Source organism: Mercenaria mercenaria, chromosome 8, assembly GCF_021730395.1.
Source record: "Mercenaria mercenaria strain notata chromosome 8, MADL_Memer_1, whole genome shotgun sequence".
Taxonomy (NCBI): Eukaryota; Metazoa; Mollusca; class Bivalvia; order Venerida; family Veneridae; genus Mercenaria; species Mercenaria mercenaria.
The window spans coordinates 31,261,555-31,275,323 of NC_069368.1; the positions used below are offsets into that span (position 1 = coordinate 31,261,555).

Consider the following 13,769-nt stretch of genomic DNA (forward strand, 5'->3'; position numbering starts at 1 on the left):
TGCAGCGTATAGTAACATCAGCTCGTAAATCTTTAAATTTTCTCCAGATGGATACGTCACCCTGGCTGACCATGAACCGAATCGGCAGTGTACCCCTCAAATGTAGATCAGTACCCATACACATTCAAAGACATATCTTCATGTAAAGGGGCAAACAGAAAACCACAGCAGACGGACATTAAAACATGCTTTTAATGCCGATTTCTATATGGAATGCAGCGATAGTATCTAGCTCTTAAATCTTAATTTCTCCAGATTGATAGCGTCACCCTGGCCTGACCAGTGAACCGAATCGCCAGTGTGACCCTCCAAAATGTAATCAGACCATACACTTCAAAGACATATCTTCAGTGGTAGAGAGGGCAAACAGAAAAGCCACAGCAGCCGGACATTAAAACATGCTTTAATGCGATTTCTATATGGAATGCAGCGTATAGTAACATTAGCTCTGTAAATCTTTAAAGTTTCTCCAAATGATAGCGTCCCCCTGGCCTTACATGAACCGAATCGGCAGTGTGACCCCTCAAAATTAGATCAGAACCATACACTTCAAAGACAATCTTCATGTAGAGAGGGCAAACAAAAGGCCACAGCAGCCGGACCTTAAACATGCTTGGAATGCGATTTCTATAGGAATGCAGCGTATAGTAACATTAGCGCTGTAAATCTGAAATTTTCCTTCTCCAGATTGATAGCTCACCCTGGCCTGACCAGTGAAACCGAATCGTCAGTGGACCCCTCAAAATGTAGATCAGACCATACTTCAAAGACATATCTTCAGTGGTAGAGAGGGGCAAACAGAAAAGCCACAGCAAGCCGACATTAAAAATGCTTGTAATGCGATTTCTATATGGAGATGCCCACGTATAGTAACATACTCTGTAAATCTTAAATTTTCCACAGATTATACGCACCCACCTGACCATGAACCGAATCGGCAGTGTGACCCCTCAAAATGTAGAACACCCAACACTTCAAAGAACATAGCTTCATGGTAGGAGGAGGCAAACAGAAAAGCCCACAGCACCGAACATTAAAACATCTGAATCGATTCTATATGAATGCAGCGTATAGTAACATTACTCTGTAATCTTTTAATTTTTTCTCCAGATTGATACGTCACCCTGGCTGACCATGACCGAATCGCAGTGTGACCCCTCAAAATGTAATCAGACCATACACTTCAAAGACATACTATCTTCAGTGGGTAGAGAGGGGCAAACAGAAAAGCCCCAGCAGCCGACATTAAAACTGCCTTGTAATGCGATTTTCTATAAGGAACGCAGCGTATAGTAACATTACTCAGTAAATCTTACATTTTCTCCAGATGATAGCGTCACCGACCGCCTGACCATGTAACCGAAACGGCAGTGTACCCCTCAAAATGTAGATCAACCATACACTTCAAAGACATATCTTCAATGGTAGAGAGGGCAAACAGAAAAGCCACAGCAGCCGGACATTAAAACATGCTTGTAATGCGATTTCCTATATGGAATGCAGCGTAGATAACATTAGCTCTGTAAATCTAAATTCTCCAGATTGATAGCGCCACCCTGCCTGAACCAGTGAACCGAATCGGCAGAGTGACCCCTCAAATTAGATCAACCATACACATCCAAAGACATCTCTTTCAGTGGTAGAGAGGGCAAACAGAAAAGCCACACAGCGGACATTAAAACATGCGTGTAATGCCGAAAAAAAAATTTCTATATGGAGATGCATCGAATAGGAACATTACTCTGTAAATCTTAAATTTTCTCCAATTGATACGTTTCACCCTGGCCTACCAGTGAACCGAATCGCAGTGTGACTCTCACAATGTTAGATCAGACCATACACTTCAAAGACATTTCTTCAGTGGTAAGAGGGCAAGCAGACAGCCACAGCAAGCCGGACTTTAAAAACATGCGTGTAAAGCGATTTCTATATGGAATGCAGCGTATTAGTAACATTAGCTCTGTAAATCTTTTTAAAATTTTTCTCCAGATTGTTAGCGCACCCGGGGCCTGACCAGTGAACCGAATCGGCAGTGTGACCCCTCAAAATGTAGATCAACCATACACTTCAAAGACATATCTTCAGTGGTAGAGAGGGCAAACAGAAAAGCCACAGCAGTCCCGACATTTAAAACAGGCTGTAATGCGATTCTATAGGGAATGCAGCGTATAGTAACATGACTGCTGTAAATCTTAATTTCTCCAGATTGATAGCGTCACCCTGGCCTACCAGTGAACCGAATCGCATGTGACCCCTCAAATGGAGATCTACCATACACTTCAAAGACATATCCGTCAGTGGTAGAGAGGGGCAAACAGAAACCAACAGCAGCCGGACATTAAAACATGCTTTAATGCGATTTCTATATGGAATGCAGCGTATAGTTACATTAGCTCTGTAAAACTTAACAACGCCGAAAAAAAACCCTGAATTACTTATGAATTTTCTTAAAATATACCCAGTACCATTAAAAATGTTGGATAAAATGTTAAGAATTTGATTGTTTGATAATAGTATTAGGTTTTGAACAAAATTTTAAGATCTGAGAAACACATAGGAGCATACCGTATTTTCCCGAATTAAGGCCCCCCCTCTAATTAACGCCCCCCACCCGTTTTGGAGGGGAAAAAAAGTCAACAAGAACGAAAAAAAATCACCTACCTCATTTTTATAAGTCCACATAATAAGTAATTTACAGTAAGTATCCAATGTATTAAGAATTAAACACACTTTTAAACAGTACATGTACCGTAAATCCAAAACGTTTATACTAAGTACGGTACGTATCCAATCATCAAATAGAAAATTAAACGGTAAATCCATTTTTGATTTGTTTTTGCACCACCCGAGCACAAGCTTCCTGTCGACTTTAAACAAATTTGCGGCAAAGTGTTAACCTTTTCTTCGGCAGTTCTAATAACTTTTAATTTAAAAGCCGGCACATAAACAGCGTGTCAAACCACTGACATTGTGTATTGCAGTACCCGCATGTACTAAGGAAAATATTATCGGAGTACACAGCTGTTTGGGTATGATGACGTAATGTGTAATGTGGCGAGCGTGTCACGTAATACATGAGGTACCGTATTTAAATGCATAATTTTAAGACAAACTGCATTAAATTAGATGCCAAATAATTACGTTTTGGGGGAATTAAACAACACAGAAACACTTTACAGTTGGTTTGAACGATGTTTTTAAGTTTTGTAAAAATTTTAATTTTTTATTTTTTTACCTCAAATGAACGCCCCCTCTTTGGAAAATGTAACGCCCCCGGGGGCGTCTATTCGGGAAAATACGGTATACATGCTATTATAATTAAAACGTTGCATTTTGATGATAGTATAGCAATCAAGGAACTCATATTCCTATAGATGACATAGCTGTTTTTGACAAAAACCATGAAATTTCATACGAATGAAATTAAACAATTTTACAGTATTTGTTAGATTCTTAATGATATAATTATGATAATAGCTTTCAGTCAAAGTTAACATACAGAGGACAATGTCTTGTTTCAGTATTTCAATACTTTTAAAAATGCTGTCCAGAGCTAACTTAAACACCCTAAATTTCAATGTAAATATATCTTTATCAGTGAAGGAGGTTGTAGTTTCTTAATGGGAGTGTCAAAAATTTTTGTTCGATTACCTGTTATGAGATTTTAGCATAGTCCGGTTTGGATGGAAAGTCAGGTGCTCTACAAGCTTAACATTATTGATGGAAGAATGCTGATAAACCATACCAGACTACTTAATGGTATGAAATTTACCAACTGCAATTACCAGTCCACCACCTTTATGCATTTTTTTCTATTTCGTAGGAAACTTTCATGACATGCTGGTTGATCAGACAGAACAGTAACTGCGTTTGATGACCAAGTCCTGCTGGAGAGTTAAGACATAACAAAACAGATTCCTGTTGAGTGGATGTGTTCAAGCACCTAATGTTTTATGACAATGAGCCAGAGTACATATAGATGCTGTTAACTAGATTGCTCAAGTTAAAGGTATTAAAAAGTGCAAACAATCATGTGATCAAAACAATCTGATATCTTGATAACTACCCGAAGCGCATGAGCTACAGTCGTTTTCAGGTATTTGATGTTTACAAGTGATTTTTGAATTACATTTCGAACACTTCGTAAGAGAAGTGTAAATATTTTGAGGAACATCGTTCTGACATAGACAGAAACAAAATGCTTGCAGTTGTTTTACAATAGATGTGTTCAAATATTAGTGATAGCTTCTGGTATTTAGAGCACAGGAACGGTAGAACCTGTGTATTTTGTGTTCAGATATGTGATTTGCATACATATACTGTTATTAATTGATAAAAGTACAAATCATTATGAAGGCTCATGCTGGGGTAGAAGGTACTGTAGCTCGAGTAAATTATGTTCATTTCTAGAGAAAAGTACATTTGATAAGATCTGTCACAGAGTCCATCATGGCTGAATGGTATGATGACCTTTTGACCTTCATCAATGAAGAGAATAAGGATGGGATCCTGTCCATGTTGCAGCGACTTCCGAATATTCCAGGCGCCATTGAGAGACTTCGTGAAGAATGTGCACCGCTTGTTATAGCGTCTTGTCGGAAAGGCTATACAGACGTGTTGCAGTTTCTGATAGATAATGATATAGACATTAGTAACATAGACACACAGGTAAAGTATTATTTTGGGGTATTCTTGCCTTTACATTTTATGGAAAGTCTTTATTAGGCATTTGTGTACATGTATTATTCAATACGGTTACTCCTCAAAAAGATTGGTGGTGATTATATTTGTACCACAGTGCAAAGATTATGAAGATGCTCCATTTGGTTAAAGACCTACATATAGATTTACATTGACTTACAGTTTAATGTTTTGAGTCACTGTCTGTTGTGTGTCATATTTCTGCAGATTTCTAGAAAACAGGCAACATTTTAAAATAATTGTTTCGGCAAATTATCAAAGTTGAAATTTTTTACGGGGCTTTATAAATTCTTTGATATTTTGTTTATTTTTATAGTAGAAAATAGTTCCACGCAGTCACAGACATTTTTGACTAGTGAGCAGTCAAATTGATTTTATTATGCCCCCAAAGGGAGGCATATAGTTTTTGAACCGTCTGTCTGTCGGTCTGTCAGTCTGGAACCGTCTGTCTGTCGGTCTGTCAGTCTGTCGGTCTGTCCGCATTTTTCGTGTCCGGTCCATATCTTTGTCATCTATGGATGGATTTTCAAATAACTTGGCATGAATGTGTACCACAGTAAGACTACGTGTCGCGCGCAAGACCCAGGTCCGTAGCTCAAAGGTCAAGGTCACACTTAGACATTAAAGGTTATTGCATTGATGGGCGTGTCCGGTCCATATCTTTGTCATCAATGGATGGATTTTCAAATAACTTGGCATGAATGTGTACCACAGTAAGACGACGTGTCGCGCGCAAGACCCAGCTCCGTAGGTCAAAGGTCAAGGTCACACTTAGACATTAAGGGATAGTGCATTGATGGGCGTGTCCGGTCCATATCTTTGTCATCGATGAATGGATTTTCAAATAACTTGGCGTGAATGTGTACCACAGTAAGACGACTTGTCGCGTGCAAGACCCAGGTCCGTATCTCAAAGGTCAAGGTCACACTTAGACATTAAGGGATAGTGCATTGATGGGCGTGTCCGGTCCATATCTTTGTCATCGATGGATGGATTTTCAAATAACTTGGCATGAATGTGTACCACAGTAAGACGACGTGTCATGCGCAAGACCCAGGTCCGTAGCTCAAAGGTCAAGGTCACACTTAGATGTTAAAGGTCTTTTTTCATGATAGTGCATTGATGGGCGTGTCCGGTCCATATCTTTGTCATTCATGCATGGATTTTAAAATAACTAGCATAAATGTGTGACACAGTAAGACGACGTGTCGCGCGCAAGACCCAGCTCCGTAGGTCAAAGGTCCTAAACTCGAACATCGGCCATAACTATTCATTTAAAGTGGCATCGGGGGCATGTGTCATCCTATGGAGACAGCTCTTGTTCCGATTTTTAGCTCACCTGTAACAAAGTGACAAGGTGAGCTTTTGTGATCGCACGGTGTCCGTCGTCCGTCCGTGCGTGCGTCCGTCCGTAAACTTTTGCTTGTGACCACTCTAGAGGTCACATTTTTCATGGGATCTTTATGAAAGTTGGTCAGAACTGGGTCACGTGCCTTCAAAAACTAGGTCAGTAGGTCTAAAAATAGAAAAACGTTGTGACCTCTCTAGAGGCCATATATTTCACAAGATCTTCATGAAAATTAGTCAGAACGTTCATCTTGATTATATCTAGGTCAAATTCGAAACTGGGTCACGTGCCTTCAAAAACTAGGTCAGTAGGTCTAAAAATAGAAAAACCTTGTGACCTCTCAAGAGGCCATATATTTCACAAGATCTTCATGAAAATTGGTCAGAACGTTTATCTTGATGATATCTAGATCAAGTTCGAAACTGGGTCACGTGCCATCAAAAACTAGGTCAGTAGGTCAAGTAATAGAAAAATACCTCTCTAAAGGCCACATTTTTCATGGGATCTGTATGAAAGTTGGTCTGAATGTTCATCTTGATGATATCTAGGTCAAGTTTGAAACTGGGTCATGTGCGATCAAAAACTAGGTCAGTAGGTCTAAAAATAGAAAAACCTTGTGACCTCTCTAGAGGCCATATATTTCATGAGATCTTCATGAAAATTGGTCAGAATGTTCACCTTGATGATATCTAGGTCAAGTTCGAAAGTGGGTCACGTGCCCTCAAAAAGTAGGTCAGTAGGTCAAATAATAGAAAAACCTTGTGGCCTCGCTAGAGGCCATATTTTTCATGGGATCTGTATGAAAGTTGGTCTTAATGTTCATCTTGATGATATCTAGGTCAGTTTCGAAAGTGGGTCACATGCCATCAAAAACTACGTCAGTAGGTCAAATAATAGAAAAACCTTGTGACCTCTCTAAAGGCCATATTTTTCATGGGATCTGTATGAAAATTGGTCTGAATGTTCATCTTGATGATATCTAGGTCAAGTTCGAAACAGGGTCATGTGCGGTCAAAAACTAGGTCAGTAGATCTAAAAATAGAAAAACCTTGTGACTTCTCTAGAGGCCATACTTGTGAATGGATCTCCATAAAAATTGGTCAGAATGTTCACCTTGATGATATCTAGGTCAAGTTTGAAACTGGGTCACGTGCCTTAAAAAACTAGGTCAGTAGGTCAAATAATAAAGAAACCTTGTGACCTCTCTAGAGGCCATACTTTTCATGTGATTTGTATGAAAGTTGGTCTGAATGTTCATCTTGATGATATCTAGGTCAAGTTTGAAACTGGGTTAACTGCGGTCAAAAACTAGGTCAGTAGGTCTAAAATTATTAAAATCTTTTGACCTCTCTAGAGGCCATATTTTTCAATGTATCTTCATGAAAATTGATCTGAATGTTCATCTTGATGATATCTAGGTCAGTTTCGAAACTGGGTCACGTGCGGTCAAAAACTAGGCCAGTAGGTATAAAAAGAGAAAAACCTTGTGACCTCTCTAGAGGCCATATTTTTCATGAGATCTTCATGAAAATTAGTGAGAGTGTTCACCTTGATGATATCTAGGTAAAATTCAAAACAGGGTCACGTACCTTCGAAAACTAGGTCAATAGGTCAAATAATAGAAAAACCTTGTGACCTCTCTAGAGACCATATTTTTCAATGGATCTTCTTGAAAATTGGTCAGAATTTTTATCTTGATAATATCTAGGTCAAATTCAAAACTGGGTCACATGAGCTCAAAATCTAGGTCACTATGTCAAATAATAGAAAAAACAACGTCATACTCAAAACTGGGTCATGTGGGAAGAGGTGAGCGATTCAGGACCATCATGGTCCTCTTGTTTTTATGTACAGGTCTGTAACCCAATTCCAAAAAAACATTGCTAGTTTTATCTTTTACTAGAGCAAAAGAAAACAGTGATTTTAGTTGGAGATGTAGGAATCATTTTCTCACAATCAAATATATATATATACTGTGTTCTTTCAGCATTTGGAATTGTTTTCATTAAGGTAGCGGGGCCCATAATGACAGTTGGCAATGTCTGTGTGATTAGGCCTAAAAAAAAATTCTTTGTTTCCATGCTCAAAAAAATTAGGGTAGGTGGGTTGGAAAAAATTTTTTTTTTGGATTTTTTTTTTATTAAGGGAGACTTTTCAGAAATTATTTTTGTGTCAAAAAATGAATACAAATAAGGGGGTTATGCCTTTTGAGCATCAGGAAGTTTATTTCTAACATCACTGACCATGTTTAAAGCATAAAAAGTGCAGTTTGGCAACTTTTTGTCAAAAAGTTGAAAAAATTATTCTCCAAGGCCATAAAAACATTTAGGGTCAGGCCAAAAATTTGGCGTAGGTCGGGATACCGGAAACAAACAAATTTTTTTTACGCCTTGCGCATTTTCCGTAGGCAATTACCCCGGTAGGCATTTTTCAGATGTAAAGTAGCTCATTCAGAGCACTTTACTTCCCGCAGCAACCTGAAAATGCTGCAGCTGTTTTAAAAGAATTAGGTCTACTACTTTAAGAAAAGTGATAACTGAAAAAGACATGTATTATTTTGCTTCAGTTACAGTCTGACCTTGACCTTGACCTCATTTTGGACTTAGGTTGCTTTATATGGGCCATCTCTTGGTTAACCAAATGGGACCGTTTCGTCTAGCATCAATACCGCTTACAAGAATGAATTGATACTAATACAGATGTAACCTGTGACCATTCCTAATCTTCAAACATCACCTGACCTCAGTTTGACCTTGACCTTGTTTTGGACTTTGGTTGCTTTATATCGACAAGGATGTCACTGGGGGCATCAAGCGTTTACTGAACGCAGCTCCTTGTTTTCCTCATTTTTCTTTTTTTCTAGTAAGTTTTTGCTTCTTTCAAGACTTGTTATTGATTTATTGTACAGAAGTGGAAGATACTCATTTGATAAGCGATTTTTTGCGGTTCAAAGTGAATTTACCTCTGAAATAGAAGGGGTAGAGTTAGACATCTTTAAAAATACTGAGTTACGTGCAGTAAAAGTTCTCTATTTTGCCTTCATTCTTTAGATTACATATTGTGGAAGAAATGTAGGTAGGTTTTACTTCTGCCCCACAGTTATATTTGAATGAAGTGAGCAAATTCAAAATAGACCCACAGGATTCGACCTTAATTTTTCAATGTTGGAGACAGAATTCCGTTTCATTAAATCCGTTTTCTTGGGGCACCCTAGGAAAAATGATACAGACACTTTAATTTTTAGTTTTATAATTGTTTACCAATAGTTTGGTGACTCTTTCATAAAAAAAAATGGTAATATGAATTCTCTGCGAACGTTTTGGATAAAGGCCGCCACTTTGAAATTTGTCTCTACTTGAGCTTAAGAAAATACCATAAATAACACAAAATTTATAAAAAAAACGGCACGGTAAAAGTTTTTAAAAAGTTGCAATAAAGTGCGAAGCACGGTCAACTTTAAGAATATACCAAGCAAATGCCATTTTTAGCTCATCTGATTTTTTGAAAAAAAATGATGAGTTATTGTCATCACTTGAGCGGTTGTCGGCGTCGGCGTCGGTGTCGGCGTCGGCGTCTGCGTCGGCGTTGCCTGGTTAAGTTTTATGTTTAGGTCGGCTTTTCTCCTAAACTATCAAAGCTACTGCTTTGAAACTTGGAATACTTGTTCACCATCATAAGCTGACCCTGTATAGCAAGAAACATAACTCCATCTTGCTTTTTGCAAGATTTATGGCCCCTTATGTACTTAGAAAATATCAGATTTCTTGGTTAAGTTTTATGTTTAGGTCAACTTTTCTCCTAAACTATCAAAGCTATTGCTTTGAAACTTGGAATACTTGTTCACCATCATAAGCAGACCCTGTACATCAAGAAACATAACTCCATCTTGCTTTTTGCAAGATTTATTGCCCCTTTTGGACTTAGAAAATCAGTTTTTAGCTCACCTGAGCACAAAGTGCTCAGGGTGAGGTATTGTGATCGCTCACCGTCCGCGTCCGTCCGTCCGTCCGTCCGTCGTCCGTCCGTCTGTCCGTCCGTCCGTCCGTCCGTCCGTCGTCCCGTCCACACTTTCCTTTAAAACAACATCTCCTCCTAAACCAACAGGCCAATTTTTGATGAAACTTCACAGGGATGTTCCTTGGATGGCCCCCTTTCAAAATTGTTCAAAGAATTGAATTCTATGCAGAACACTGGTTGCCATGGCAACCGAAAGGAAAAACTTTAAAAATCTTCTTCTCAAAAACCAGAAGACCTAGAGCTTAGATATTTGGTGTGAAGCATTGCCTAGTGGACCTCTACCAAGTTTGTTCAAATCATGACCCCGGGGTCAAAATTGACCCCGCCCCAGGGGTCACTTGATTTTACATAAGAAAATCTTAAAAAATCTTCTTCTCAAAAACCAGAAGCCTTAGAGCTTAGATATTTGACATGTAGCATTGCCTAGTAGACCTCTACTAAAATTGTTCAAATCATGACCCCGGGTCAAAATTGACTCTGCCCCAGGGGGCACTTGATTTTACATAGGAAAAATCTTCAAAAAAATTTCTAAAAATAAACCAGAAGGCCTAAAGCTTAGATATTTCACATGTAGCATTGCCTAGTGGACCTCTACAAAATTTGTTCAAATCATGGCCCCCGGGGTCAAAATTGACCCCGCCCCAGGGGTCACTTGATTTTACATAAGAAAATATTTAAAAAATCTTCTTCTCAAAAACCAGAAGCCCTAGAGCTTAGATATTTGACATGTAGCATTGCCTAGTTGACCTCTACTAAAGTTGTTCAAATTATGACCCGGGGGTCAAAATTGACCCCGCCCTAGGGTCACTTGACTTTACAACGGAAAATCTTCAAAAGTTTTCTAAAAACAAACCAGAAGGGCTAGAGCTTAGATATTTCACATGTAGCATTACCTAGTGGACCTCTACAAAATTTTTCATATCATGACCCCCTGGGTCAAAATTGACCCCGCCCCAGAGGTCACTTGATTTTACATAGGAAAATCTTCAAAAATTTTCTAAAAATAAACTAGAAGGCGTAGAGACTAGATATTTGACATGTAGCATTGCCTAGTGGACCTCTACAAAATTTGTTCAAACCTTGTCCCCCGGGGTCAAAATTGACTCCGCCCTAGGGGTCACTTGATTTTACATAGGAAAATCTTAAAAAAAAATTGTAAAAATAAACCAGAAGGCCTAGATCTTAGATATTTGACATGTAGCATTGCCTATTAGACTTTTACAAAGTTTATTCAAATCATGACCCCTGGGGTCAAATTGACCCTGCCCCATGGGGTTACTTGATTGTACATAGAAAAATCTTCAAAATTTTCTAAAAATAAACCAGAAGAGCTTAGATATTTGACATGTAGCATTGCCTAGTGGACCTCTACAAAAAGTTTTCAAATCTTGTTTTTAAAGTTACTTAAAGAAAATTTCAACTATATTTTCTCATAATTCTTTTGATTGATTTCTATTATGATCTTTTGACCTTGAAGACTTGTCCTTAAGTGCAATGATAACAGGTGAGCGATATAGGGCCATCATGGCCCTCTTGTCTTGGTTAAGTTTTATGTTTAGGTCAGCTTTTATCCTAAACTATCAAAGCTATTGCTTTAAAACTTGCAACACTTGTTCACCATCATAAGTTGACCCTGTATAGCAAGAAACATAACTCTGTCCTGCTTTTTGCAAGATTTATGGCCCCTTTTGGACTTAGAAAATATCAGATTTCTTGGTTAAGTTTTATGTTTAGGTCAAGTTTTTCTCTTAAACTATCAAAGCTATTGCTTTGAAACTTGCAACACTTGTTCACCATCATAAGCTGACCCTGTACAGCAAGCAACATAACTCCATCCTGCTTTTTGCAATAATTATTGCCCCTTTTGGACTTAGAAAATCATTTTCTTGGTTGAGTATTATGTTTAAGTCAACTTTTCTCATAAACTATCAAAGCTATTGCTTTAAAACTTGCAACAGTTTTTCACCATCATAAGTGGACACTGTACATCAAGAAACATAACTCTATCCTGCTTTTTGCAAGAATGATGGCCCTTTTTAGACTTAGAAAATCATGGGTAGGACAATATTTCTATTACACAAAAAAAATCAGATGAGCGTCAGCACCCGCAAGGCGGTGCTCTTGTTTAAACATTACTATTAGGGGCCTAATACCTTAATACTATATTGTACCTTGATCGAGGCTATCTGGTCAGTTTGTTAAAATCAGTTGAATGGCTTTCAAAATCACTTTCATGAAATTTTTTAACTTTCGGAATTAAAGTTGATTGTGTTTAAAAGTTCGGTTCAAAGTCATTAAGGGTGTTGGTTTATCTTTCATATGATGTTCAAGGTCGTCTGAGGTGACATCTCTTGTTTATTGTTGAATATGATAAATAACCCTTTAGCACCAGTATGATACTATAACTCAGAGACTAACTCACAATTTCATCAGTTCATAGTATGGATATATATAGTTTTGGTCAAAGCCACAAAATTGGCATTTCGTTCCCACTGAATTAAATGATTTGATATGTGATATATAAATGCTGATTAGAAGCGGAAGTAATTAAGAATACCACTGATATTGAAGGACATATTTATTGTTTGATTTGCGTTATCAGCCTTGATGATTTTGTTTGCTTACAACAGTTTATCTTGTTATTATCTTGTTATTAAAGTAAAAAGATAATACTTCAATATTTACCTCATATGTTCAGAAGGGAGAACCAGTGAAATGGGTATAAGTTTTATTGGTATAAGTTTTATCCCCGCAATAAAGTTGTGTGCATGCAGTTTCATCCAGTGAAAAAGTATAATAAGGTCACCAAGCTGTTATACTTAGGTTATTTTTAAGGTAAAAGTTTTTTGGCAACCTTTGTTTTTCTGTCATATCTTTATCATATATCTTATATCTTACTGTAACTTCACAAAAACATGGTCCAGTATGCAAACAAAGTATACGTAGGGGCTGAACCCATTATACCCAAGGTCAAGGTCACCAAGGTCTTTTACTTAGGTTATTTTTAAGGTTAAAGTTTTTCGGCAACCTTTGTTTTTCTGTCATAACTTTGTTACTTTTGCTCATATCTTACTGTAAGTTCTCGTAAACATTGTCCGGCATACAAACATAGTATATACAGGGACTGGGCCCATTATACCCAAGGTCAAGGTCACAAAGGAGTTATACTAGGAATTATTTTCATGTTAAATTTTTTCGAAAGCTTTATTTATAGACATCTTTGGTACTTTAAAAAATAATGACTTGAAATTAAAAATAATTGTTTATAATCATCATCTGCATGTGTGGTTACATACCCCATAACTCTAATTGTATTTTTGACAGAATTATGCCCCTTTTGTACTTAAACTTTTTTTTGCAATCTTCGCTTTCAGGATATTACTTTAATGCAATATATGATAAAGTCTTGAAACTTAAAATGTATCTTTATCACCTGCGCATGGGTGGTAATTCCGCAAGCCTCATTACCGCCGAATGCGCAGATGCCCTTGGATATTTCTATCTGATACGTAAACACTTGACAGATATTATTAATATTATATCTTTTACTGTGGAAATTATAATTTTTTTGAAAAATCGAAAATACACGAATTTACATTCACAGGAAACAGCCGTTTTGGCCAAAAGCACGAAATTTCGTGCGGACGAAATTAAATGATTTCTCAGTATATGGCGACTTTCCAGCTTTAATGGTGGAGGAAGA

The 13,769-nt window shown here is 37.7% G+C and overlaps 1 protein-coding gene across 1 annotated transcript in view; it reads left to right on the top strand.

Moving 5' to 3' along the window:
* The first annotated feature begins 3,806 nt into the window (after positions 1-3,806).
* Positions 3,807-13,769, top strand: part of LOC128559005 (leucine-rich repeat serine/threonine-protein kinase 1-like) — a 39,930-nt gene continuing 29,967 nt past the window's right edge. Inside the window, exon 1 of the mRNA XM_053549675.1 lies at positions 3,807-4,668. Coding sequence (XP_053405650.1) covers positions 4,450-4,668 — 219 coding nt within the window. The 5' untranslated portion in view covers positions 3,807-4,449. The remainder of the gene's footprint in view (positions 4,669-13,769) is intronic.